Source organism: Tetrahymena thermophila, assembly GCF_000189635.1.
Source record: "Tetrahymena thermophila SB210 genomic scaffold scf_8254572, whole genome shotgun sequence".
NCBI lineage: Eukaryota > Ciliophora > Oligohymenophorea > Hymenostomatida > Tetrahymenidae > Tetrahymena > Tetrahymena thermophila.
In genome coordinates, this window is record NW_002476343.1 from 140438 (window position 1) to 166614 (window position 26177).

The window sequence follows — 26177 nt, forward strand, 5'->3', positions numbered from 1 at the left end:
TCATTTGTAATATCTACACTTCAAAAATTTTTTTTTGTCGCTGAATATAAAAATAAATTAATTTTATGAAAATAAATACATACTATTATTTACAAAAATGGTTAATTCAATACGAATTACTATTAACTAAAATGATTTGTAATTTTATTATTAGATAATAAGATGTAAAATATCAATACTTTATATTTTAACAAAATCAATAATCTTCTAAATTAGTTCGAATTACTTTTTTTAAAATTCATGTAATAATAAACAAACTGATTAATTATTTTTATCTTACTTACATCATTTATATGTACATTTCAAAAAATTTTTTTGTTGCTAAATATAAAAGTAAATTAATTTTATGAAAATAATTTGATGCTATTATTTACAAAAATTGTTAATTAAATACAACATACTATTAACTAAAATGATTTATAATTTTATTATTAGAAAATAAGATGTAAAAATATCTATAATTTATATTTTAAGAAAATCAATCTTCTTAATTATAATAATAAACAAACTAATTAAGTTTATTTATCTTACTAATATCATTTAATTTCATTCGTAATATGTAAATTTCTAAAAAATTTTTTGTTGCTGAATATAAAAATAAATTAATTTTATTTAAATAAATACTTGTTATTATTTACAAAAATTGTTAATTGAATACAACTTAGTATTAACTAAAATGATTTATACTTTTATTATTAGAAAATAAGATGTAAAAATTTCTATTCTTTATATTTTAGTAAAATCAATCTTCTTAATTACTTCTAATTAATTTTTTTCTACCACAAATTAATAAAGAGTTCATCTGAAAATTCATGTGCCACTGTAAAAAAATATGCTAATAAGACATTTCAAAGATAAATAATTTTAGTTATTTATAGAGTTAAACCTTTCCTATTAAAATATAATACTAATATAGCTAAACATCTAATTAAAATCTTGTGATACGGCAACCTCTAAATATTAATTAGGCTAGGATTTTAAATAAAAAATATTCTTTTTAAATAATTTTAATTCAAAAATAGTTTGTTATAGCATACTTTCTTTAGTTTACGTGAAATGAAATATTACAATTTGTGAAAATATATCTCAAATAAATAAGCAGGGAATTAGATACTTAATTAATCAAAATAAATCGACTATTTTAAGAAGTGGTTGACACTCAAATAAGTATATATAATTAATAAATTAAATAAAAAATAATAGCTAGTTAAATTACTAAACCTTAAAAAATATTAAATGAATAAAAAATTATTTGCTTTTATAGTAGTTTTATGCTTCATAGAAGTGGTTTTTTCTAATCCATGTCCTTATTGTACATATAGCTAGAATGGTTTTGACACTTAGGGCCCATGTACCAAATGCCCTGATGGATCATGTACACGTTATACTTCAACCGCTTCAAATACTTCATCAATATGTAACTGTAAACCATGTCCTAAAGGATCATATAGCGCTTCAGGTTTTGATATAGACGGATAAGGAAGTCATTGTGTACCTTGTGCTGTAGGTAAAACAACTTCTAGTACTGCAACTATAGGAACAGATTAATCTGTTTGTACTGTTACTCTTGGTGCATGTCCTAAAGGTACCTATTCTTTTACAGGATATGATACAGATGGATCTGGAACAGGATGCACGTCTTGTCCTCCAGGTAAATCAACTCCTAATACTAAAACTGCAGGAGATTTAACTTTTTGTACTCTTAAGGCTTGTAATAAAGGTAAATATTCTGACTCAGGATTTGATACAAACGGATCTGGAGCTGGATGTACTGATTGTACTGCAGGTACATCAACTCCTAATACTTAAACTATAGGAACAGATAAAACTGTTTGCATTCTTAAGTCCTGTCCTGCTGGCTCATATAGTGTATCATCATTTGATACAGATGGTAATGGAACAGGTTGTAATAAATGTGCTGTTAATACTTTCTCTGCTTAAGGTTCTACTTCTTGCACTTCTTGTACTAATAATCGTACCTCTCCAGCTGGGTCTACTGCTGTAACTGCTTGTGTATGCCCATAAGGAACATCTGGTCCTACAGATGGTGTCAGTTCATGTTCCACTACTAGTGGCTCAATAAACACTCTTTTTATATCACTCATTTTTATTTTAATATCTTTATTTTGAATCTAAAATATATAAACTTTATTTTCATATTTTCTGTATGATTCGTGTTTATAACTGTGGTGTTACTCATTTTAATTTTAAAATTTATTTTCAAAAGAATATATTTTAAAAGCCATTTTGAAAGCTAATTTTAATTAATTTTTAATTGCTAATAAGCAAGCTTAGAAGATTTATTCTCAAATTTTTTCTAAACTAAAAGTTGTTAAATCAATTGATAATTCATCAAAAAATTAAATATTTAGTTAAGCATATTTTATCTTTTAATTAATTTTGCTAGGTTAAAAACCTAATTTTTATAGAAATAATCAGATTGAATAATTGGATGGAGAAAAAAAATTATTGAAATTGTAAAAGTTAAAAAGTAAATTTTTTAATAATTTCAATATTACTATTTCATTCTCTAATATTCTTTATAATGTTAATTATTATCTTTTAACTAATGGAGGGGTATGATTTTTATATAATTATAAAAATTTTCAATTAATTTTCTTTGTTTAAAATAAAATAAATAAAATTATTTTTAGTTTATAAATATTTTTGTTAATTGATTTATTATTAAAAAATTATTTAGATAAACAAATTCTTTTATTAAATAATTATTTTGAATTCTTTAGTAAAAAATTGAACGCCTACTTTTTTCAAATAAATTTTTTAGAATTTCTTACATTAATTACCTATTAATACAGCAGGTATTAAAATCCTATTTTGATAATTCCCAATTTCCTTTTTTTTAACTTTTTTGAAAAAGCTAAGTTTTCTAATCTTATTTTAATTTAGTTTTACAATCTACAACAGGTTTTCCTTATTGAAAAAACTATAAATAAAATTAATTCAAAAATACTCGACCTAAGTTTTTTTATTTTGTGCTAATATATATTTTTCAACTTATATTTACAATTAATTTATCAAATAAACTTAAAAAAAATTATAAATAGATTAACATTAATTAAAAATAATAGTTAATAATTATAAAATTACATTTTTAGTATTTATGATGGCCTAATTTATTGATTTTAATTTAATATTAGCATAAGTATTTTCTATGAGATAAAAAGAGTAAAATTCAAGCAATAAATAAATAAATAAATAATTTATCTTACTTACATCATTTAATATTCATAATATCTAAATTTCAAATTTTTTTTTGCTATCTGAATATAAAAATAAATTAATTTTATGAACATAATTACATGCTATTATTTACAAAAATGGTAATTTGAATTCTATTTATCATTAACTAAAATGATTTATAATTTTTTTATTAGATAATAAGATGAAAAATAACATACTTTATTTATATTTAACAAAATAAATCCTCTTAATTAGTTCAAATTACTTTTTTTAAAATTCAAACATAAAATTAACAAACTAATTAATTAAATTTATCTTAACTATATAATTTAATTAAACATAATATCTACATTTCAAAAATTTTTTTTATTGTTGCTGAATATAAAAATAAATTAATTTTATGAAAATAATTACATGCTATTATTTACGAATATGGTTAATTGAATATTACTTACTATTAACTTAAATTATTTACAATTTTATTATTAGAAAATATGATGTAAAAATATGAATACTCAGGGTGAAAAAAGTGTAGTTATGGTGTCAATTTTGTCAAAAAAGTATTTTGGATTTCTAACCTATTGACCTTAGAATGTTCCAATTTCAAATTCTCTCCCACTTGATTTGAAATATTACAATTTTTGAAAATATATCTAAAATAAATAAAAAAAGAGGGAATTATATTTTTAACAAATAAAAATAAATCTACTACTTCAAGAAGTGGTTACAACTCAAATAATTAATAAATTAAATTACAAATAATAACTAATTAAATTACTAAACCTAAAAATTAGTAAATGAATAATACACTATTTGCTTTTATATCAATGTTATGCTTCTTAGAAGTTGTTATCTCTGCTCCTCCTCCTCCCTGTCCTTAAGGTACCTATTCCCCTGATGGAATGAATGAAATGAGAATTAGATGCACCTTTTGTCTTCCAGGTACAACTACTCCTAGTGCTTAAACAATAGGAACAGATTAATCTGTTTGCACTCTTAAAGCATGTACTAAAGGTAACTATTCTGCCTCAGGATTTGATACAGACGGATCTGGAGGTGGGTGTACTGCTTGTAATAAAGGAACATCAACTCCTAATACATAAACAATAGGAACAGATTAATCTGCTTGTACTTTTACTCTTAAAGCATGTGCTAAAGGTAACTATTCTGCCTCAGGATTTGATACAGACGGATCTGGAGCTGGATGTACTGCTTGTACTGCAGGTACATCAACTCCTAACACTTAAACTATAGGAATAGGTTCATCTGTTTGTACTGTTACTCTTAAGGCCTGTCCTGCTGGCTCATATAGCGTATCATCATTTGATACAGATGGTAATGGATCTGGTTGTAATAAATGTGCTGTTAATACTTACTCTGCTTAAGGTGCTACTTCTTGCTCTTCTTGCACTAATAATCGTACCTCTCCAGCTGAGTCTACTGCTGTAACTGCTTGTTTATGTACATAAGGAACATCTGGCCCTACAGATGGCGTCAGTTCATGTTCCGCTACTACTAGTGGCTCAATAAATACTCTTTTAATATCACTCATTTTTATTTTAATATCTTTATTCTGAATCTAAAATATATAAACTTTATTTTCATATTTTCTGAATAAATTATGAAAACTAATTTTAATTAATTTTTAATTGCTGATAAGTAAGCTTAGAGGATTTATTCTCAAACTGTTTAAACAAAAAATTACTAAATCAAATAATAATTCATCAAAAAATTAAATATTTAGTTAAACATATCTTTTAATTGATTTTGCTAGGTTCAAAACCTATTTCAATTGAATTTTTTTTATAATTATAAAAAATTTTTAATTCAACTAAAACTTTTTTATTAATAACTAAATAATACTCCTCAAATAGTAATCTTGTATAGAGATATATATGTATTAGAAATTTTTTCAAAATTATTTTTATTTGTTCATAAATATGTTTTAATGAGGTAAACTTACGAATCAAAAAGGAAAGGAATATCTAACTATTATTTCTAAAATATTTGGTTGAATGAAATAAATGTTTTTGATTTGAGAATTTTTTTGTGGAGCATTTTTGGCCAATAGGTTCGAAATCAGACCTATCGTGCCAAATTTTTTCGCCTTCCAAGCATTTTACTTGGAGGGAAATTCTTCACAACTTTTTAAAAAATTTTTTAACAATCTATATATATTTTGATAAATTTTTAATTGTGCAAGAATTGATTTTGAAAGTAGTCCGTCCCCTGTTTCATATTTTAATTTTTGCAATTTTTGATGTAGGTGATAATTAATTATCTCTTTTTAATTTTTTCATTTCAGATCTAAAGTGTGTATTTTTCATCTAAACTATTTGAATTAATCCTATTAATTTGAGAATTTTGCTGAAATCTTGTATTTATTTATTAGTCTGTTATTGAGACGTTTCATCTATTTTACTTAGGGATTGAATGATTTCCTTATTATTTATTACATCTATTCTTTCATTTATTTTTACTATTTGATTCTATTCTAAAATTACTTATTGATATTTTGTGTCTTGATTAATTATGATTTATAATTTTTACTTTTTAAATATTTTTTAGTTAAGAATTTTTTTCTGATAACTATTTATTAATTTACAAAAAATATAAAAAATTTATTAAAAACTATTTGGAATATAAATTTATTGAAGAGTAATTCAAAGCAAAGCAATATTTAAATATTATTTTATAATTATTTAAAGGTAATTGATTGATTAATTAAGAAATAAATTTATTTTACTTTATTTAACAAATAAAATATAAAAATAGAACAATCAATAATTAATTTTGTAAAAATGTAAGAAATAGTTTTAATTATTTTTCTTAATATAAATTGTTTTCATTAAAATTCATGATTGACTGGATGATTTTTTGTTTAGACATAGGTGCCTTTTTATGATTTAAGAAGAGAGGCATAATTATTCCAAGATCCATGACGACCTTCGTTATAATTACGCAATAAAGCAACATTAATTTTATATTCATCACCTGCTCCGACATTGTCTATACTAACCATATGAGTAGTATGTCTATGTAATTTTTATAGCAGTGCTATTTTTTCTTCGTTTTACTGCAATTTTGGTTTATCTACAATAGATTACGGAAATTCAATAGGCACCTATTAAATTATTTTTTAATGAAATTAATTTTTTTAAATTTAAATTTACATAAGAAATATTTGGCTTCTGGGTAATCATAGAAAGAGGTAGAGTTCTGTTTAAAGTAAAATGAATGCTTTTTAAATTTTATCTCTCTTTTTAAGTAACGGTTGGGTCAATTAATTTAGGGTTAGAGAATTTTTCAATAGACTTATTTATAAGCTTAGCAACCCAAGCGTTCATTCTTATTCTTCTATCCTCCTGTATAACTCTAATAATTTAAATTAAAAAATTTATTTATTTTGCTACATTTAAAAATAGTTATTGCTTACTATTATAAATCACTAAAGTTGTATCTTTCATAATAATCAGTAGGGACATCCTTAAATAAAAGTCTTATTAAATCTCTGTTGTAAGAAATTTCTTCTGGTTCTTTTAATGACATTTGCTCTATCATTATATTTGCTGCATTTCCTTTTTCTATTATCAATAAATCTAATAGTTCCTATTTATTAATTTCTTTAGCCAAACCCTCGATTTCTTGATCAGAAAGTATATGCTAAGCACCTCTGCCTCCTACTAAATGAGCATAAGAATCACAATGATGTTTACATTTATCGCACAGTTAATTGTAAATTGATGATATATTCTATTAATAAATTAGTATTAAAATTAGGATATATTTTAAATATTATTTGCTTACTTCTTCATTCAAAAGCCTTATAGGAGGGATATTAACTTTTGTCTCTTGTTTTGTTCCTATTCAAACAAAAAAGGAAATTAACATTTTTAAAATTGCATTTTTTGTTAGTTACCTTTTTTAGATGTAGACATTGAAAGCTAAAGTCTCTTTATTTGTGCATCATTTTTAGTAGAAATACCTAATTTCTTTTTCTCTTCAATAATAATTTCTTTTCTTCGCAATTCTAAAACTTCCTTGCCTATTCTACTGCAAGGAGTGCATAGACATTTATCTACTGAATGATGATTTAGAATAGGACCATATAACGCAAATATATCAAGTCTTTCATTCACTACAACATGTTCTAAATTAGGAGGAAATATAAATTTGAATATAGTATCAATATTAATTTTCATTGTGTCAAAGTGAAACTCTGGAATTTTTTGAGGTATAGGAAATTTAAAGACATCTCTTTCTTTATTCGCATCCGAAGTTGTATCACTACCATGCAACTCATTCTTTAAAATAGATTTTCCATATTTAGCTCTCAAACAATTTGGATCTTCTTTCTTTTATTTTAGTTGAATATTTTAATAGCAAATTTCAAATTAAGCATAATTCAAAAGGAATTCATTCATTTTGTTTTAGCTAAATATTTGCAAATTTTACTTTTGCCTGCTCTGGATCAGATTTCCCAATCATTTTTTTCCATTTTTCAATTGGATTTTCTGTTTCATGGCACAATAAAAGAACTACGCATTCACCAGAAAGCATATAGTCAATAATGTCATCATAATAAGGTTGGCCTTCTTGCTTGTAAAAAACATTCTGAACTTCCTATCTAATAAGTTCTCTTTAAATCATATTCTTAATAACAAACCCTTATTCCTCAATTTTATCGATGATCTCTTAAACCTACAAATATAAATTTATCAATATTAACCATTTAATGATGCAAGATGCTTTTGAATTTCTGCTAAAGATATTATTATTACACTCTTTATGTACAAAGCTGTATCTGGCTTAATTATTGCTATAGTATATGCTAAATTTTCTTGCTTTGGATTAAAGAACTCGTTTTTAGGCAGTGACATTTTTAATATTTCCTTTAAAAATTGTTGAAATTTTGATAGAATCTTAATATAAATCAATAATTTATAACTTTCTTTGAAAAATTAAGTAAACAAACAACTAAATAAATTAATGAATGAATTTAAGATTGTATGAATGTATAATAATTTAATTTTTAACAATATTTAATAAATGTTAACCATTATATATAAATAGATAACTCCAAAAAGGAATTTAATAATTCATAATATTTAGAAATTAAATTACTGGTAAAGTATTTAATCTATTTTATATTTATAAGGTAAAAATAAATTTCTTCTTAATAAGATCAATTCATTATATGTTTATTGAACAAATTTTTATTTATTAAATTTATAATAATTATTTTAAATTGCATTTACTTCATTGTAAAATTGACGTTAATATAATTAAATTAATATCTTCTTTTTAATTTGCCTATATTTTTTAAATAATAAAATGTTAATTTATAAATAATTTTAAGTAATTAATTTTTTATTATTATTTAATCAATTTTTTTATTTTTTTTTAGATAAATATTCATATATTTTGAATGATTTGAAAGTTAAAAAATATATACATTTTATAATGATTATTTTAAGAATTTATCAGTCTTCAAATAAGTAAGTACTATAGGATACATAATTTAATTTAATTTTATAAAAAGATGAAATAATAATTTTTAAAAATTTATTTCCATAATACTCAAAAATTTAAGTCCATACAAATTTAAGTCATGAGTATTTTTAAGAATGTTTTTATTTAATAAATTTAACTTATTCTATTTACTGATTTATTAATTTAAAAAATATAATTTATTACTGTGTTCCTTCCACTTGAAATATACCCACTCCATATCCTAAAATATTTAAAAATCAAGGTTTTATACTCCACTGTGTTCATAATAAATTAAAGAAAATTCTAGGGAGGAACATTATTAAGTTATAGGGTATATTAAGCAATAATAAACTTTAATAAATTAATGTATTTTATTTCTTAGAGTGAGAGATATTAGAATATACTTTAAATAAATTCAAGGAGAGTTTTTTTGTTCAATACAATTTTAGAATATGATTAAAAGTAAGGCATAATATTTAATCTTTAATTATTAATTATCTAAGATATATATGTGCTTAAGTGAAATATTTATAGTTTTTTGTTGAGATGTTAATATACAAATAAATAAATAATTAATTAGTTATAGCAAAGATAATAAGGAGATAATAAAAAGTAAATAGAAGAAATGAAAGCAAATGACTACGAGCAAAAGCTTTATCAACTAGCTATGAATTCAAACAGCTCTAAAAACTTTAATTAAATAATGAAAGAGTACCAAGAACTTTAGAAGTAAGAACAATTAAAGAATAAACCAGAGAGGATATCAAATAAAATTTAGGATCTTATAATGAAAATTTGTTAATAGTCAAATAGTAGTTAACAAACAAATTAAATAATGCTATTAGTAAAAAATCTTGGAAATTTGTTGGAAGATGTGGATACCCTCAAAGAGTAAATTAAAGATTAAGACTCAATAACTCTCTACTAAAAATACAGAGACCTCATTATGAATTTAAATGAAGATGAAAAAATGTGCGAAAAGATTTCATAAGAATCATTATAAGTAATAAGCGATGAAAAATTGCTTTAAATTAAAAAAAGACTTTATTTACTATTTGAAAAAGCGAAATAGCTCCATACAGCCACTATGAAGAAAACCCAAAAGTACTTGCTCTGGATGGATAAGAATGCTTCAAATAATAAAGAGATTTTGACTCTAATTTAATAATAATATAAAGGGTTTGTTTTAGTTCAATACTATGAAGATAATTAAGACTTTAGAAACGATGTTTTAATATATAAAGAAAATCCTTGTGTCATCATAATGAGCGCTGTAGCAGCTGGTTCTAATGTTTAATATGGAGATGGAGATCACTTTAACTTTTTAAAGTAGAATAAACACTAATTAAGAATTTAAGGATGCATTCTATACTGCGGTCAATAGGGAGCATTGAACAACTAGCATTTACTAATGGACCCTAGCAAACTACTTAAAAAGATTACTACTGAAGAAGCTAAACTTTAGTAATATGTTGAAGAAATGCTTATCCCTTCTGAATATAAAAGAGTTATTTAACTAGAACATATTGATTTTTTTATTCCTAATATAAAATAAGAAGCGCTTTAAATTCAATTCTAAAATTATACTTTCTAAAGCCTTTAAGCTATAAATCCAAATAAAAAAAGTCTTAGGAATGCTTTTAAAAAGGCAAAAGAATTAATCATCCTCAAGAAAATTAGCTTAAAATAGGATGTGATTGATGGCATAGAGAACATACCAGAGTTACTTGAAAATGCTTTTTAAAATCAATCTGATTAAATTGTTGTTGACAGGATAATTTAAATTTACTCTGAGCAAAGTAATAAGTATCCTACTTACTAATTCTTAAATTCTACTTTAAATATTCTTAACGAAGAGCTAACTTTTACTTTGCTTTAATTTTATTATATTTTTATTATATCTCTTCATCTTTACAATGACATAAACGATACAATAATCCAGCCAAACGGAAGTGTTTTAACTTTATTCAGAGGATCCTCTATAGATAAGGATCATTTTAGTGACATCATCTAAAAATCTAAAACCATTTTATTACCAAGCTTTAGCTCCTTTTCCACCCTCAAACATAAAGCAGAATAATTTATACTTGCAAATTGCTTTGAAGACACTGTACCTGTTCTCTTTGAGTATAAATACAAAACTGGAAGTGATTATTTTAAAAATAGACCTAAAAATATAAGACGTGTCTCTAAATTCCCATGTGAAGATGAGTACATAATTTATCCATTCACACAGTTTATTATTAAGGAAGTTAAATAGCCAACTTAATAAACTCCTTACTATACTATAGTGATTTGATTTTACCATCCTATTCACTGCTTTATCATTTTAAATTAATTAATGCCATTATTATCAAATATATAATAAGTTTTAAATACTTTTTAGAGAATAAATAATTATTAATTTCTAACAATTTTAAATCAAAAAATTAAAAATATTTCATAGAAAAAATATTGTTTATTTATATTAAAATTCAATAATTAAAGAAACAAAAAAAATATTATGTATTACTTATTTCAATTCATATAGGTTAATGTAGTTTTTAGGTAGGTAAAGCATGTTGCAAGTTATCCTTCCTTGAACATAATATTTAACCTTATGGTTTCAAATCAAGTGAGTTTTCAAAAGGAGATAATAATATTTTTACTACATTTTTTTATGAAGCTGGTATAGATAGATAAGTGTATTACTTAAACTTTATTCTTAAATATTGAACCTATTATTATTGATTAAGTAAGAAATATCTGCAGATAATAACATCATCCTAATTAGATGCTCACTGATTTTTTTAATTGTTTCTGTAAACTATTTGATTTTATTCATTTAATTGATTAATTTGTTTTGATATATTTTAATTTAATTTGTTTTTTGTATATGAGTATTAATCCACTAATATATAACAAGTATATTCATTATCAATAAATACATTTATTTCCAATATTAATAGCTATATAATATTTATAACTAATATACTATATTATCTTCTTGAGAACTCTTTCAGCATCAACTTAGATTTTTGAATTATAGTTACATAATTATATTGAAAGATTCATAAAAGTAATCAAAGGCTTCTTGTATTTAAAGAGCAATCACAGTATCTTTCTTTATAAAATATAAAAATAATTAATAAAATTTAGAAAGAAAATTTTTCTCATTAATAAATATTAAAAAAATATGTAAATATATTTTATTCTTTTTACAAAGTAATAATTTTGTAAAATGTAATTTTTTTTAATTTTTAGTAAGCATCTATTAATTTATAAACCTATATTATTTCATTTGAATTTAATTTTAATAAGGATATTAAAAATACCTTAAATTTATTTTTTTTGGTTTAAATATAATAAATGCAAAAACTAATCAATCACTTGTTTTAATCTTCATGTACATTTATCAGCTCATTAATTATATTAAGCAATAATCAACGTTAATATAGAAATATAATTTATTGCTTAGAGTAAGAGATATTAGAATATACTTTAAATAAATACAAGGGGATTTTTTTGTTCAATACAATTTTAGAATAAGATTAAAAGTACGAAAATTATATTTAATCTTTATGAATTAATTAGCTAAGATATATATGTGCTTAAGTGAAATATTTATAGTCGTTTGTTGCGAAGTTAATATACACATAAATAATTAATTAATTAGTAATAGCAAAGATAATTAGGAGATAATAAAAAGTAAATAGAAGAAATGAATGCAAATGACTATGAGCAAAAGCTTTATCAACTAGCTATGAATTCAAACAGCTCTAAAAACTTTAATTAAATAATGAAAGAGTACCAAGAACTTTAGAAGTAAGAACAATTAAAGAATAAACCAGAGAGGATATCAAATAAAATTTAGGCTCTTACAATTAAAATTTGTTAATAGTCAAATAATAGTAAACAAACTATGCAAATAGTGTAATTAGTAGGAGATCTTGGAAATTTGTTGGAAGATGTGGATACCCTCAAAGAGCACATTAAAGATTAAGACTCAATAACTCTCTACTAAAAATACAGAGACCTCATTATGAATTTAAATGAAGATGAAAAAATGTGCGAAAAGATTTCATAAGAATCAATATAAGTAGTAAGCGATGATAAATTGCTTTAAATTAAAAAAAGACTTGACTTACTATTTGAAAAAGCGAAATAACTCCATACAGCCACTATGAAGAAAACCCAAAAGTACTTGCTCTGGATGGATAAGAATGCTTCAAATAATAAAGAGATTTTGACTCTAATTTAATAATAATATAAAGGGTTTGTTTTAGTTCAATACTATGAAGATAATTAAGACTTTAGAAATGATGTTTTAAAATATAAAGAAAATCCTTGTGTCATAATAATGAGCGCTGTAGCAGCTGGTTCTAATGTTTAATATGGAGATGGAGATCACTTTAACTTTTTAAAGTAGAATAAACACTAATTAAGAATTTAAGGTTGCATTCTATACTGTGGTGAATAGGGAAAAAAGAACAACTAGCATTTACTAAAGGACCCTAGCAAATTACTTAAAAGGATTACTACCGATCACACTATGCTTTAGAAATATGTTGAAGAAATGCTTATCCCTTCTGAGTATAAGAGAGTTATTTAACTTGAGCATGTTGACTTTTTTATTCCTAATATAAAATAAGAAGCACTTTAAATTCAATTCTAAAATTATACTTTCTAAAACCTTAAAGATATGAATCCAAATAAAAAAAGTCTTAGGAATGCTTTTAAAAAGGCAAAAGAATTAATCATAAAAAAAAAAATTAGCTTAAAATAGGATGTGATTGATGGCATAGAGAACATACCAGAGTTACTTGAAAATGCTTTTTAAAATCAATCTGATTAAATTGTTGTTGACAGGATAATTTAAATTTACTCTGAGCAAAGTAATAAGTATCCTACTTACTAATTCTTAAATTCTACATTAAATATTCTCAACGAAGAGCTAACAGTTGCTTTGCTTTAATTTTATTATATTTTTATTATTTCTCTCCATCTTTACGATGACTCAAATGAAACTATAATCCAGCCAAACGGAAGTGTTTTAACTTTATTCAGAGGATCTTCTATAGATAAGGATCATTTTAGTGACATCATCTAAAAATCTAAAACCATTTTATTGCCAAGCTTTAGCTCCTTTTCCACCCTCAAACATAAAGCAGAATAATTTATACTTGCAAATTGCTTTGAAGACACTGTACCTGTTCTCTTTGAGTATAAATACAAAACTGGAAATGATCATTTTAGAAATAGACCTAAAAATATAAGACGTGTCTCTAAATTCCCATGTGAAGATGAGTATATAATTTATCCATTCACATAGTTTGTTATTAAGGAAGTTAAATAGCCTACTCCCTAAATTCCTTACTATACTATAGTGATTTGATTTTACCATCCTATTCACTGCTTTATTATTTTAGATTAATTAATTTCATTATTATCAAATATATAATAAGTTTTTTATATACTTTTTAAGAAAATAAATAATTAATAATTTCTAATAATTTTATATCAAAACAATAAAAAATATTTTAAAGAAAAAAGATTACTAATTAATATTAAAATTCAATAATTAAAAAATCAAACAAAATATTATAGAATACTTATATCAATTTACATTGGTTAATATAGTGTTTAGGTAAGTGACGCTTATTGGTAGTTATTGTGCCTTAAATATAATATTTAACCTTATGGTTTCAAATCAAGTGAGTTTTCAAAAGGAGATAATGATATTTTTTACTACCTTTTTTTATAGAGCTAGTGGAGATAAGCGCATTCCTAAATATATTTTCTTAAATCTTGAACTTACTATTATTGATCAAGTAAAAAGTACCTGCAGATATCAACATTATCCTAATATGCTGCTCATTGATTTTTTTAATTTTTTTATGTAAACTATTTAATATTTTACAAATAATTATTACTCTGATTAATTTGTTTAAATACATTTTAATTTAATTTGCTTTTTGTCTATGAATATTCATACACTAATATATAACAAGTATATTCTTTATCAATAAATACATTTATTTCCAATATTAATAACTATATAATCTATATAACTAATATAGATATATCACCTTCTTGAGAACTCTTTCAACATCAACTCTGATTTTTGCATTATAGCTACTGATTTAAAAAATACCTTCATTAAATTATTAAAATTAATTATTGGTTCCATAGTAGGGTCCAAAGAGGAGGTGCCCTTAACTAATGAGGAATTAGAGTATATATTTATTTAATAATTTTAGTTTTTTATGTTTAAAAATAAATGAAAAATTGAAATAAACTAATTTTAATAATTTTTAAATGAAAAACTAAATTGAATTTAACATTGAAATTTTATATCCTATTAAAAAAATTGCAAAAGGGTAAAGAGTAAAATGATTAATTATTCAAGAAAATGAAAAATAAATAGAATTTAAATAGAAAATGAAAAACATTCAAACTTTAACATTTATTATTAATATTTTGAATTTAACAAATACTATGATTGTTAAAATATATAGATAAGCAACATTTATTTTAATTTAAATAAATTAAATGATATTATTTTGATTAAACAATAAATACTTACAAAATTTAAAAAAAATAAAAAATATTTTATTATCCAAAATATTTTTGCTAAATTAAAGCAAAGTTTGTTAAATTTTCAAAAATGAAATATGGATGACAATTCAAAGTTTATTAATTCAGTCAAAAAAATTAATTAATTAAATAATTAACTATGTTATCAGCTTATAACTTCTACATTTAATTATACACAAAAAATAAAGAGACAAATAAAAAAATATTGAAATAGTGTCTTAAGTATAATAAATCAACTATTTAGATAATATTGTCTTATTTATCAGCTTTTGATTGATTGATCGTTTGTTTGTATCCAGTTAATTATATTTTTTTTATGTACTAAATTTTTACATTCTATTTTATTGTATTATATTAAATAGCTTAAAAATATTGAAGAATCACAAAAAAAACCAATAAAATGAATAAATTTACTTTAAAATTCTACTAAAAAGACCTAGAAGCTCTTTATTAAGAAGAATAAATAAATCATTTTCTAAAAGAAGCTCTATTTTTGATCAAAGGTTATATTTTGATAGTGCTATTTCCAAGTTTAATTATATCTGCTATTTAAAAAATCTATGCTGATTTATTTATTTGCATTTTAGCTATTGTATGTTGCTTTTTGTACATATTTATCCTTTCTCGCTACTCTTAATATTATAATTTCTGGATAAGTTCTCTGACTATTGCAAGTTGCATTTGCTTTAGTGGAGAAGTAATTGCGTCAAAATATTTCAATATACCTAAAGATGATTACTATTATTATTATCTAGGGGGTTCTACGATTGCAGTCTAATCTATAATATTACAATTGAATTTCAACTTTGTATATGCTATGATCTCTTTAATAGCTTCTATTCTATTGTAAGTTAACATTTCAATAAAATTTTATTTCATTTAATTATTAAATCCTCGTATTTTTTAAGTATAACCTCATGAAAAATAGTTTTTTATGCAAGTAAAAAAATACTAAGTAGAATTTAAGCTTAAAACACAATTTATTTTAAGATAAATTTATTTTTAAATTTATAATCAAAACTTTGATAATGTTTTTAACTAAAAATAATAAATAGTTATTCGATAACTTTTTGGTCATATTCAATTTATATGAATAAATCTATTTTTTGGTCAATCTAATTTTTTGCTATTTACTTCTTGTATGTGAAACAAAAAATACGCAGATAGGTTTTTCTTTTAAGAAATTATGAAATGGAGTGGGCAAACATTGTTAAGAAAGGCTTGCATTCAAATATCATAACAGTGAAGTATGATTCTAAGAATAATTGCATTAAGCTTGATTTAATTACAGATGAAGCAAAAAAAACACTTAAAATAAATGATCCTGATGATTTTAAGATTTTTTCAAGAAGGACTATCATTTTAAATAATTATCAGGAAAGCAAAAAATCAGAAATTTCAAATGTTAAAATAGAGGACCAAAAAACACCAAGAAACAATATTGGAGACAAATTTGAAAAAAATAATAAAAAAATGACACTTGAAAACAAAATTATCAGTATTGTTAAGTAATATAGTAAAAATAAATAGGAGGAAGAAGATAAAAATAAAATATTAAGGTTTAAGAGAGAGAATTCTTTTCGTCAAAAATAAAAAACTGTAGATTCTAAGACCTACTAGCAATATATTACTTAATAAGATTAAATATAAGATATATTATATGGAGAATACGAAAAAGATGATTTAACTGAGAAAAAAATGATATCTGTAAAAACGACTGTTTATTAAAATTAGACAGATTGGTTTTGCTGTTTGGTGATTAATGAAGAAAGCAGCCAACAAAAACTCGAGATCCTTAAAGAGATCAATAAAAGCTAAGAAATTAATTTCTATCGATTCTGTATTTACTTAGGTAAAATAAATATAATTAATTAATTTTTTCAATTTATTTACGAAAAAAAAATAAAAATTTTTGAAAGAAATTATTTTCATTTTGAATAAGTAAAATTATTTTATATAGATATGAAATAAATTATAAAATATTATAACTATTTTCTAATATAATAATATAAATATGAAGTTAATTTTTATTTTTATTTTTGCAAATTAACAATCTAATAATTTATTAATTATATTATACAATCTTATTTTTAATTTAAATTAATTTTGCTTTATACTTTAAGCACTTATTATTTTTATTAGCTAGTTCTTAAACATAAAATTTTGATTTAAAACAATTAAAGTTTTTATATGATCAAATTTGATGATATTTATTAATTCTTTAGACCAAAAATAATTTTATAAATTTTTTTAAATTTTATTTAATTTTCTTTTATTTTTATTAAAAATAAAAGGTCAAAAACTGCAAAATATTATCTCAAATATACATGGTACTGAAAATATCAAAGCAAATATTTAATAGTGTTACAACATGATGTATAACTTTAAAAGTTATGCTAATATAATTACAAATAAATTAAAATTAAGAACAGAAAACCTTAGCATAAATTAATTTACTCTAGATAGTCTGTAGACTTAAATAAATTCGAGTTTTGCAGATTAGTTACATGAAATAAAAATAAAATTTCAATTTATCAATTGCAACCATAATACATTAATAAATAGTCATAAAAAATATTTATTACAAAGTTTAATGAACATTATTGAATATTCAATTAATCTTTTTTAAAAAAATGATTTAGAGAATCTATAATCAATAAACAAAAAACATTACTGGTAATAAAAATCAATGTTATTTAGTAATTTAATAAAAGATAAATCAATATATATAAATAGTTAAGCAGATTAAAGCTTAATACAAATTTAATCTGAATATAAAATTAACAATTATGATGATGATAAGTTAAAACAATGTTTATTAAATTTTAATTAAAATGAGTTATAAAGTTTTGAAAGCAAATAATCAATTACGAATCAAAAAGAAATTAAAATAGTAGTTGAATTAATTTAAGGTGAAAATGATTTATCAAACATTTTTAAAATATCAATTTAAGATAATAGTAAGGGTGTTGACTTAAATTAAATCCTGAATCTATTTTAGTATGTAGGAGCTAATAATCCATTTAATAGCATTTCATATCAATATCATAAATTTATTGAATGGAAATTAAATTATTTTTTGATAGGAAAATTAGGACCCTTCCACAACTTTTACATATAAAAGATCAACCAACAAGTAACAAAATAGATATTTATAAATTGATATTAGAGATTAACTTTTATTTTATATTTAATTAAAGTCAGGATTTGAGTGCCATTTCTATATTTTTTAAAATATAGAAATATTAAATAATTAAACCTATAAATAAGATTTCAAAAATAAGACATTTTAAATAAATCTAGAAAAATCTAATAAAGAATTCTTTAATATAAAGATTCTAGACAATTTAAATGACAACATTATCAAGCTTCTTCCTAAAAAAATAAATAGAGATAAAAAAATTAGCTCAGTTAGCTAAAGTTCTAAGATTTTATAAAACAGTAATTACATGAAATTTCTAAAGGCTGATTAAGATTTTTTTTAATTTCCATAAGTTTTAGAAGATGAAATTATAGAAACCACAGAAATTTGCTTTAAAAATAAATTAGATGATAAATATATATCTAATTCTTTCAAAAATAAATTTTAAAATAGAAACACATCCTATTTATGATAGTAGACAGACACTGCTATTTTATACATACTGTAATATCCCTTTACCCTGCACAGCAAATTTACTGAATTTTATTTTTATTTTCAAAAATTAGTTTTTATGACCTTTATATTTTAATTATTTTAAAAAGTTTTAAATTAAATAAATATAGTATATAAAAAATAATGAATTATTATTTTTCTATAAATTATTTAATGATATATTGTATTAAATTTATATTAAAGAGAAAACTAACTCTAATATAAAATTATTTTATTAAAGATTTGATTTTAGATAAAAATTCTACAAACAAACATTAAAAAACAATATTTTAATAAATATGATAAACAAATTTTATCGTCTATCTTTTATTGTTAAATTACTAGTAATTTTATTTAATTAGAAATTAAACAGTTTAATACTCTTAAACTAAATTGCAGTTAATATTAATTAATTATTTTGAATAGAAAATAAATAAATTAGCTAGGAAATAATATGAATAAATTCACTTTATAGTTTTATTAAAGCGATTTGGAAGCCTAATTTTAATAAGAAATTAGATAGTATTATCTAAAAGAAGCTCTTTTTTTAATCAAAAGATATGGATTAATTGTAATAATTCCAAGTTTTCTTATTTCTCTTATTTAAAAAGATTATGTTGATGCATTCATTTGTGCTATTTCCTTTTTTTTTTGCCTAATATCTATTTTTATAATAAAGCAATTCTCAAAGCTATATAATTTCTGGATTAGCTGTATAAATATTGCTTCATGCTTGTTTTTGGTGCTGAGATTTATCTCACAAATTACTTTAATATTCAAAAAGATGCTTATCATCTTTATAATGTTGGAGCTGCCACAGTTGCCGCCCAATCGATAGTGATGCATTTAAATTTTAATTTTACATATGCTACTATCTCTTTGACCATCTCGATTGTATTGTAAATTTTATTTTTAATCTTGTTTTTTATGTTTATTTAAAACATTTTAGGGAAAACACTTGATGAATTGTATTTAAAAAAATATATTTCAAAATTATTTAAAATTTTAAATAGAACTAAAATTAAAAGCACTAAATAATATATTTTACTCAATAGTTTTTTGGTCAGATTACATTGATATGAACAGGCATATATTTTGGAGTGTACAAATTTTTGGGGCTTATTTCTCGTATGTCAATTAAAAGGTACGAAACGAGGTTTTTCTTTTGAGAATTAATGAAATAGAGTGGGCAAATATTGTTAAGAAAGGTTTGCACTCAAAAATTATCACTGTGAAGTATGAAAAAAAGAACAACTGCATAAATCTTGATTTAGTTACTGACTAAGCAAAAAAATCATTTGGCATAAATGATTAAAACAACTTTAAGAAATTTTCAAAGAAACACACGCTTTGAGAGAAATTCAAAATAAAGCGAATTAAATCGAAAAAAAGAATAATCATTATATAAATTTAATATAAATAAAAACAAAAAAATTACTCTTGAAAATAAAGTAATTAGTATTATTTAACAATACATATAAAAAAAAAGGAAAAGGACAAAGAAAAGAAAAAAACTTTGTAAAAATTTCCACCTTAGAATAAGATTGAAATGAAATAAAAAAGCAACAGCTCATAAAGTTAATAATAATAGTAATTTAATGACTTAGATTTATAATAAAATATTTTATATGGAGAGTATTTATAAGACAAATATTCTGAGAAAAAAAATATATTAATTAAAATTACAATTTATTAAAATCAGGCTGAATTATTTTGCTGTTTAGTTTTAAATGAAAAAACTAATAGATAAAATCTTGAGATATTAAAAGAAATAACTAAAACTCAAGAGGCTAACTTTTTTAGATTTTGCATTTATTTAGGTAAATTATTTAATTAATTTTAATTCTTTTAATTTTCCAATTTGCTTTTTGTTTAATTCAATAAAAAACCCCTTTTATGTAAGCTTTGATTTGTGAAATTGCATAAATTAAATATTATTTATAGAATAATTGTTTGATTTATGAAATTGCATAAATTAATAAATATTATTTATTTATCAAATAAAATTGTTTGATTTTCTAACCTGATTAATTGATTAATAATATGTATTAATATTAACTTATCAATAAATAATAATGATTTAATAAATAATTATTTTTTACTATATTAATTCATTTTTAATAAATGAATGGAAGGTTAAAAGTTGCAGGATATAAGTTTGAATGCTTAAAATATTGATGTCATAAATTCGAATATCTATTAGTGTTACAACATGATGCAACATTTAAAGAATTTTTATAATATTTATAAAAATGAATTAAATTTTAAGGCAGAGACTTCTTCTCTTTAAAAAATTATCTCTTGAGTTTCTTAAAATATAATTAATTAATGTTTTTTTTAACCAAATGAATGAAATCAAAATAAGTTTTTAACTTATTAATTGTAATACATCTACAGAAATAAATACATAAAGCAAATATCTAAATTAAATTTTAATGAATGCTATAGAAAATTCAATAAATCTTTTTTAGAAAACTAGCTTGAATACATATTATATGAAAAAATAATTCAATATAATTTACTTTAAAGAATTACACAAATTAAAATTGAAGATATTTTTGCAACTAATATTTTTCTCATTAATTTTATAAATAACAAAAAAACTCATTTTTATATGATTTTTCTCTAAAAAAAGAATTATTTTTTTTTAATTATATAATTTGGTATTTAACAAATTAATTTGAATAAATAAGAAATTATAGTATATTATCTTAAATTTTAATAAATTCTAATAAAAATTTCATTAAAAAAATTACTTTTAATTATTTAGTTTAGTAGATAAGATGAAATATTAAATTAAGCAGGTTTATCATAAATAATCTCAAAAGAAAATAAATACTTCATAATAAAATAGGGCTGATTTTATTTTTTATAAGTCTTATTTTGATATATAATTAAATTTACTTAATGATTTTTACTATTTGGTTTTAATTAAATGAATACCAATCATTATAAAGATTTTTCAACTTATCTCTAATTAATAATAATTGCTTATAATCATCTATATTTGTATTCATTATATTTTGATTAGATATTTATTTTCCAGCAAGAAATTCTATAGTATTTATTATAAAACAAAATACATCAATAAATAAATAAATATTTTTTATAAGTTGATGAGTTCTTAGGAGCTAATGCTGATTGATGAATTCCTCAACTTTAAAGATTTTTCGAATTCTAAAAAAAGCTCTAAGAACCAAGAACTAGGTCCTTGGGGTACTCCTCAAGATGATTAAGACATATTCTGTTACAGAAAAAGATTAGAAGAAACAAGCGCTCTGACGAATAAAGCCACAAAAAAACATTTAAAATAAGATTTACAGTCTGCCAATTGCAATCATGAGAATATTGACACCTCTCTTGATAAAAATTCAATAAATTTATCATTTTAATAGGAGAATTTTGCACGATATGCAAATTCACAAATGCTTCCTAAAAATAAGAAAGTTGTTTCAGAGCTTACATATCAATTGTCTTAGACATCATAAAGATCTGATTTAAATCAAAATTAGGAGAACAAGCTTTATTAATCAGCTGAAATCGATACATCTTACTTTTTAAGGACTGGTTTGGAAGGAATTAAATAATAAAAGAAACATTAATCAGTTGGGAGAACTTCAATTTAAGTAAACTATCAAAACCAGCCAAGTCAGAATTTTGAAAGTAAAACTCAAAAATATGAAATCGATCTTGATAGAATAAAAAAATTGCTCAAAGATTAAAATGAATCTTAGAAATTAATACTTCTTTAGGGTAGTACGAAGGATATAAAAGCTAATTAGTTTGAGAATTTCTACTCTACATTAGCTTTAATGCCAGAAGGCACTACAGAAAATACGCAGAATAGTATGATTCATTCTAATAACTAGACCTAATAAATTTTAAGTAGGCCTAAGAAGAATATGCAAGAATAAAGAAGAGCAAATAGTAATGATTTGAGAAATAACATAATTAATACTAACGAAGATGATTTAGATAACAGCATAAACTAAAGGAATTTGTTATTAATTGAGAATTAAAAGCTTAATCAACAGAAAATGCATTAGTATAACATCAATCTAGCTAAGGAAAAAAGAATGAAAAGATAAAATCCTCAAAGCAATGGATTAATTGAGTCACGTTCTAATTATGCAGATCCTAAATAAAGAATAAATATTATCAGGGAATAACTAAATATGTTTGAAGAGGGAAAGAAAAAGTTTGAAAAAGTATTAAAAATATGCAGAATATCAAGCATGACTCCAGAATGTAATTTATTTCTTTTATATTTTTTTGAGAAAAATATTTTTATTTATGTAAATTTACATTTATTAGAACCTCTTTTTCAAAGGAACGAGCAGAATGTTAGAGAATACAAATAAAAATTAAGCAAAGATAAAAAATAAAATATTTATCATAAAAAATATTAAATTTATGATTTTCCTACAGATAAGTAAAGTGAAATGTTTTATGATAATAAGAGTAGGATGGATTCAGACGTTTCAACCAATTCTATGTTTGATTACAGAAAAATGAACTTCAAATAATTTTAATAAAATTAGTAAAATAATTAAACAAATGACTAGACTTAAACACAAATGCTATAAATATAATAAGAAAGGTAATAATATAATTTTCTTTTCCAAAAAGAAAAGAGCAACCTTTAAGAAGAAATAAACAACCAACAATATTAAGAAGCAAATAAACTCCCAAGACTTTAAAATATCAACTCAAAATAAAGAGTTGCAAAAAATAAAGCCTCATAAAGAAATAAAATATGCTTTCCCTTAAATGAGTATTACTTAAAAAATTCCTCTCCTTCCTCTTTAGCGAATAAGTTAGATATAAATAAAATTTTTCCACAAAAGAAATAAATTATCAGATCTAGTGATGTTTCTTGAAAGAAAATTCTTATTTAAAAAGGATTAAAATTGAATATTGAAATAAAAAGATATAAATTATTGATCTAATAAGTAGAAATTAATACATTTAAATATCTACAACTTTGTTGGGATTCAAGCTGATATTAAAAATTCAAATAACTATTAAAATATAAAATATAAAATTAATTTAATTCTTCTTTAAAAAGACAAATAAAATATAGTTTAAATAAAATTATAATCAATTAAGATATAAAAGTAAATATAAATAAATAAATATAAAAATAGATAAAAAATGAACACTAAATCACTATTTCATTATTATTTTGTAAGTAAATATTATATATGTTTAAATCTTTAATAACAATTCTTATTTTGTCTCAAAACTAGTTTCTTATCTATTAAATAAGTAGAAATGGTTATTTTAATACTTAAAACAAACAAATTTTGTCTAAATCGCTATTTAAAGCATCTGAAAATTAAAAATTTTTAAATAAATATTTTGTATGTATAAATCTTTAATAATTCTTCTTAAATTAATGCTTTACCTCAAAACTACTTTATTATCTATTAAATAAGTAGAAATAGTTATTTTAATACTTAAAGCAAACAAATTTTGTCTAAATCACTATTTCAAACATCTGAAAATTTACTAATTTTTAAATAAATATTTTGTATGTATAAATCTTTAACAATACTTCTTAAATTCAATGCTTTGTCTCAAAACTAATTTCTTATCTATTAAATAAGTAGAAATAGTTGTTTTAATATTTAAAACAAGCAAAAAAACAAACAAATAAATTTTTTTTGTTTTAAATGCTTTGATATTTTAAAAAATTTAAATCTCCATTCTCATTTAAATTTCAAATAAAATCAATTTACTTCCAAAAAATATATCATCATAAATATGAGCTGTATTTATTAAAATATAAAAAATAACAGGATAAGTTAATGACAGAAGAGTGAGTTAGGAACTAACAAACAAATACATTTAACTACTAAATCATATTGAAAACTATTGATTCAAATTTGTTTTCCTTAATTATAAATTCTTAATTTAAATGATCTTATTTGAGAAACACTTTTTTTTCAAAGTTCATATTTCTAAGTTCTCTTAGCTCTTCTAGGATGGGGTTAATTGTCAGGATCGTTTGGACTGGCCATTCTAGCACCTTAAGCAAAATTAGGTTGTTTACCACTTCCGCCTTTTCATAAAAAAATTTGTTTAATATTTTTAATTATTTATGTTTAATAAATGTTATTTTTTACAAGGACATCCCATGATTTCTTTATCTTTTGCCCATACACATTATGAATTATCAGGACAAGTGCACTACCCAAAGTTTGATGAACATTCGAGTTTGGTAGTTCCGCAACCAAACTTTTAAGCTTACTTAACACATGTCAATTGTTGAGGATTTTTGACAGGAGTTTAGCAGGGACATCCCATAATAGGTTTATCATCTGTCCAAATACATTGTGATCCATCTTAGCATTTGCATTAACCAATTTTATCTTTAATTTCTATTTTTTCATCTGTGCAACCGAAGCCCATTACTTTTCTCCAAACATCTATGTAAATAAAATAATTGATAAATCTGCTTTCTAATTAAGGGAAATACTTGCTCCTTGGCATGCTGCGAGACACAATAATAAAGAAATTATTACTAATTTTTTCATTTCTCTGCTTTTTTAAATTAATATGAATTGTAATTTTTAGTTGATTAATATCTTTTCAAATTTTATTTCAAAATTGTGAACAATTTATTTAAATGAATTTCATGCTAAATAATCTTAAAACGAAAACATAAATTATTAATTTATATAAATAAATAAACAAACAAAGAAATGTTAATAACAATTTATATCAAAATCATCTTCTAATTTTCTTTGTACTAAAACCATTCATTTATTTATTATACTGAATTTAGGCTTAACAAATGTGAATATTCAATTGATCTAAAATTTAAATGTTAATTAGTTGTTTTTTAAATTCCACTCATTTATCAAAATTTAAATCCCTACTGGAACTCTAGTCATTTGAGGCAATAATTTAATTTTATTTTTATTGTAAGTAAATTTGAGGATATAAATCTATTCAAATTTACAAATAATGATAAATAGGAATTTTATCTCTTTAATAATGTCCTAAACTATATTTTTTTCAGATAAAATAAGTTTTATCAAATTGATTTTAAAGTTTTGAATTTATCTTATTTTAGATAATAAAATGGTAATTGTTTGTCTCTGTTTGATTTTTACTTAAACTTAATATGCATTTATAATACAAAATCATAGAGCTTTTTCATCAAGTATCAAAAAATGCTCTAAGTCCTTAATCTTTATGTTGATTGATATTTAATTTTAATGAACTTCTTTTGCTTTTATTTTTTATTAAATTTTCAACAGTTTTA

The 26177-nt window shown here is 21.9% G+C and overlaps 10 protein-coding genes across 10 annotated transcripts; 7 read left to right on the forward strand and 3 right to left on the reverse strand. All coding sequences in view use genetic code 6, as the record gives it.

Annotated features, from left to right (window-relative positions):
• Positions 1 to 1236: 1236 nt before the first annotated feature.
• On the forward strand, positions 1237 to 2130 carry TTHERM_00894380 (hypothetical protein; the record flags this gene model as incomplete). The annotated part of the gene is made up of 1 exon (XM_001020333.1): positions 1237 to 2130. The coding sequence occupies one exon, from the start codon at positions 1237 to 1239 to the stop codon at positions 2128 to 2130; it is 894 nt and encodes a 297-aa protein (XP_001020333.1).
• Positions 2131 to 3998: 1868 nt separating this feature from the next.
• Positions 3999 to 4778, forward strand: TTHERM_00894390 (hypothetical protein; the record flags this gene model as incomplete). The annotated part of the gene is made up of 1 exon (XM_001020334.1): positions 3999 to 4778. The coding sequence occupies one exon, from the start codon at positions 3999 to 4001 to the stop codon at positions 4776 to 4778; it is 780 nt and encodes a 259-aa protein (XP_001020334.1).
• A 1268-nt stretch (positions 4779 to 6046) lies between these two features.
• Positions 6047 to 8081, reverse strand: TTHERM_00894400 (nucleoside diphosphate kinase; the record flags this gene model as incomplete). Its single annotated transcript, XM_001020335.3, has 7 exons — positions 6047 to 6325; positions 6375 to 6576; positions 6638 to 6954; positions 7009 to 7064; positions 7121 to 7556; positions 7657 to 7902; positions 7983 to 8081. The coding sequence occupies 7 exons, from the start codon at positions 8079 to 8081 to the stop codon at positions 6047 to 6049; spliced, it is 1635 nt and encodes a 544-aa protein (XP_001020335.1).
• Positions 8082 to 9319: 1238 nt separating this feature from the next.
• On the forward strand, positions 9320 to 10993 carry TTHERM_00894410 (hypothetical protein; the record flags this gene model as incomplete). Its single annotated transcript, XM_001020336.3, has 1 exon — positions 9320 to 10993. The coding sequence occupies one exon, from the start codon at positions 9320 to 9322 to the stop codon at positions 10991 to 10993; it is 1674 nt and encodes a 557-aa protein (XP_001020336.1).
• A 1401-nt stretch (positions 10994 to 12394) lies between these two features.
• Positions 12395 to 14068, forward strand: TTHERM_00894420 (hypothetical protein; the record flags this gene model as incomplete). Its single annotated transcript, XM_001020337.1, has 1 exon — positions 12395 to 14068. The coding sequence occupies one exon, from the start codon at positions 12395 to 12397 to the stop codon at positions 14066 to 14068; it is 1674 nt and encodes a 557-aa protein (XP_001020337.1).
• Positions 14069 to 15738: 1670 nt separating this feature from the next.
• TTHERM_000894429 (hypothetical protein) lies at positions 15739 to 16149 on the reverse strand (the record flags this gene model as incomplete). The annotated part of the gene is made up of 1 exon (XM_012798647.1): positions 15739 to 16149. One exon carries the CDS (start codon positions 16147 to 16149, stop codon positions 15739 to 15741), a length of 411 nt encoding a protein of 136 aa, XP_012654101.1.
• A 312-nt stretch (positions 16150 to 16461) lies between these two features.
• Positions 16462 to 17645, forward strand: TTHERM_00894430 (hypothetical protein; the record flags this gene model as incomplete). Its single annotated transcript, XM_001020338.2, has 2 exons — positions 16462 to 16977; positions 17565 to 17645. 2 exons carry the CDS (start codon positions 16462 to 16464, stop codon positions 17643 to 17645), a joined length of 597 nt encoding a protein of 198 aa, XP_001020338.2.
• A 2808-nt stretch (positions 17646 to 20453) lies between these two features.
• Positions 20454 to 21209, forward strand: TTHERM_000894439 (hypothetical protein; the record flags this gene model as incomplete). Its single annotated transcript, XM_012798648.1, has 2 exons — positions 20454 to 20724; positions 21040 to 21209. 2 exons carry the CDS (start codon positions 20454 to 20456, stop codon positions 21207 to 21209), a joined length of 441 nt encoding a protein of 146 aa, XP_012654102.1.
• A 703-nt stretch (positions 21210 to 21912) lies between these two features.
• TTHERM_00894440 (hypothetical protein) lies at positions 21913 to 23784 on the forward strand (the record flags this gene model as incomplete). The annotated part of the gene is made up of 2 exons (XM_001020339.2): positions 21913 to 23152; positions 23219 to 23784. The coding sequence occupies exons 1-2, from the start codon at positions 22021 to 22023 to the stop codon at positions 23782 to 23784; spliced, it is 1698 nt and encodes a 565-aa protein (XP_001020339.2). The 5' UTR covers positions 21913 to 22020.
• Positions 23785 to 24852: 1068 nt separating this feature from the next.
• TTHERM_00894450 (kinesin heavy chain, putative) lies at positions 24853 to 25542 on the reverse strand (the record flags this gene model as incomplete). Its single annotated transcript, XM_001020340.3, has 3 exons — positions 25386 to 25542; positions 25033 to 25335; positions 24853 to 24968 (listed from the first exon to the last, which is right to left on the reverse strand). Exons 1-3 carry the CDS (start codon positions 25441 to 25443, stop codon positions 24853 to 24855), a joined length of 477 nt encoding a protein of 158 aa, XP_001020340.2. The 5' UTR covers positions 25444 to 25542.
• Between the last annotated feature and the right edge of the window lie 635 nt (positions 25543 to 26177).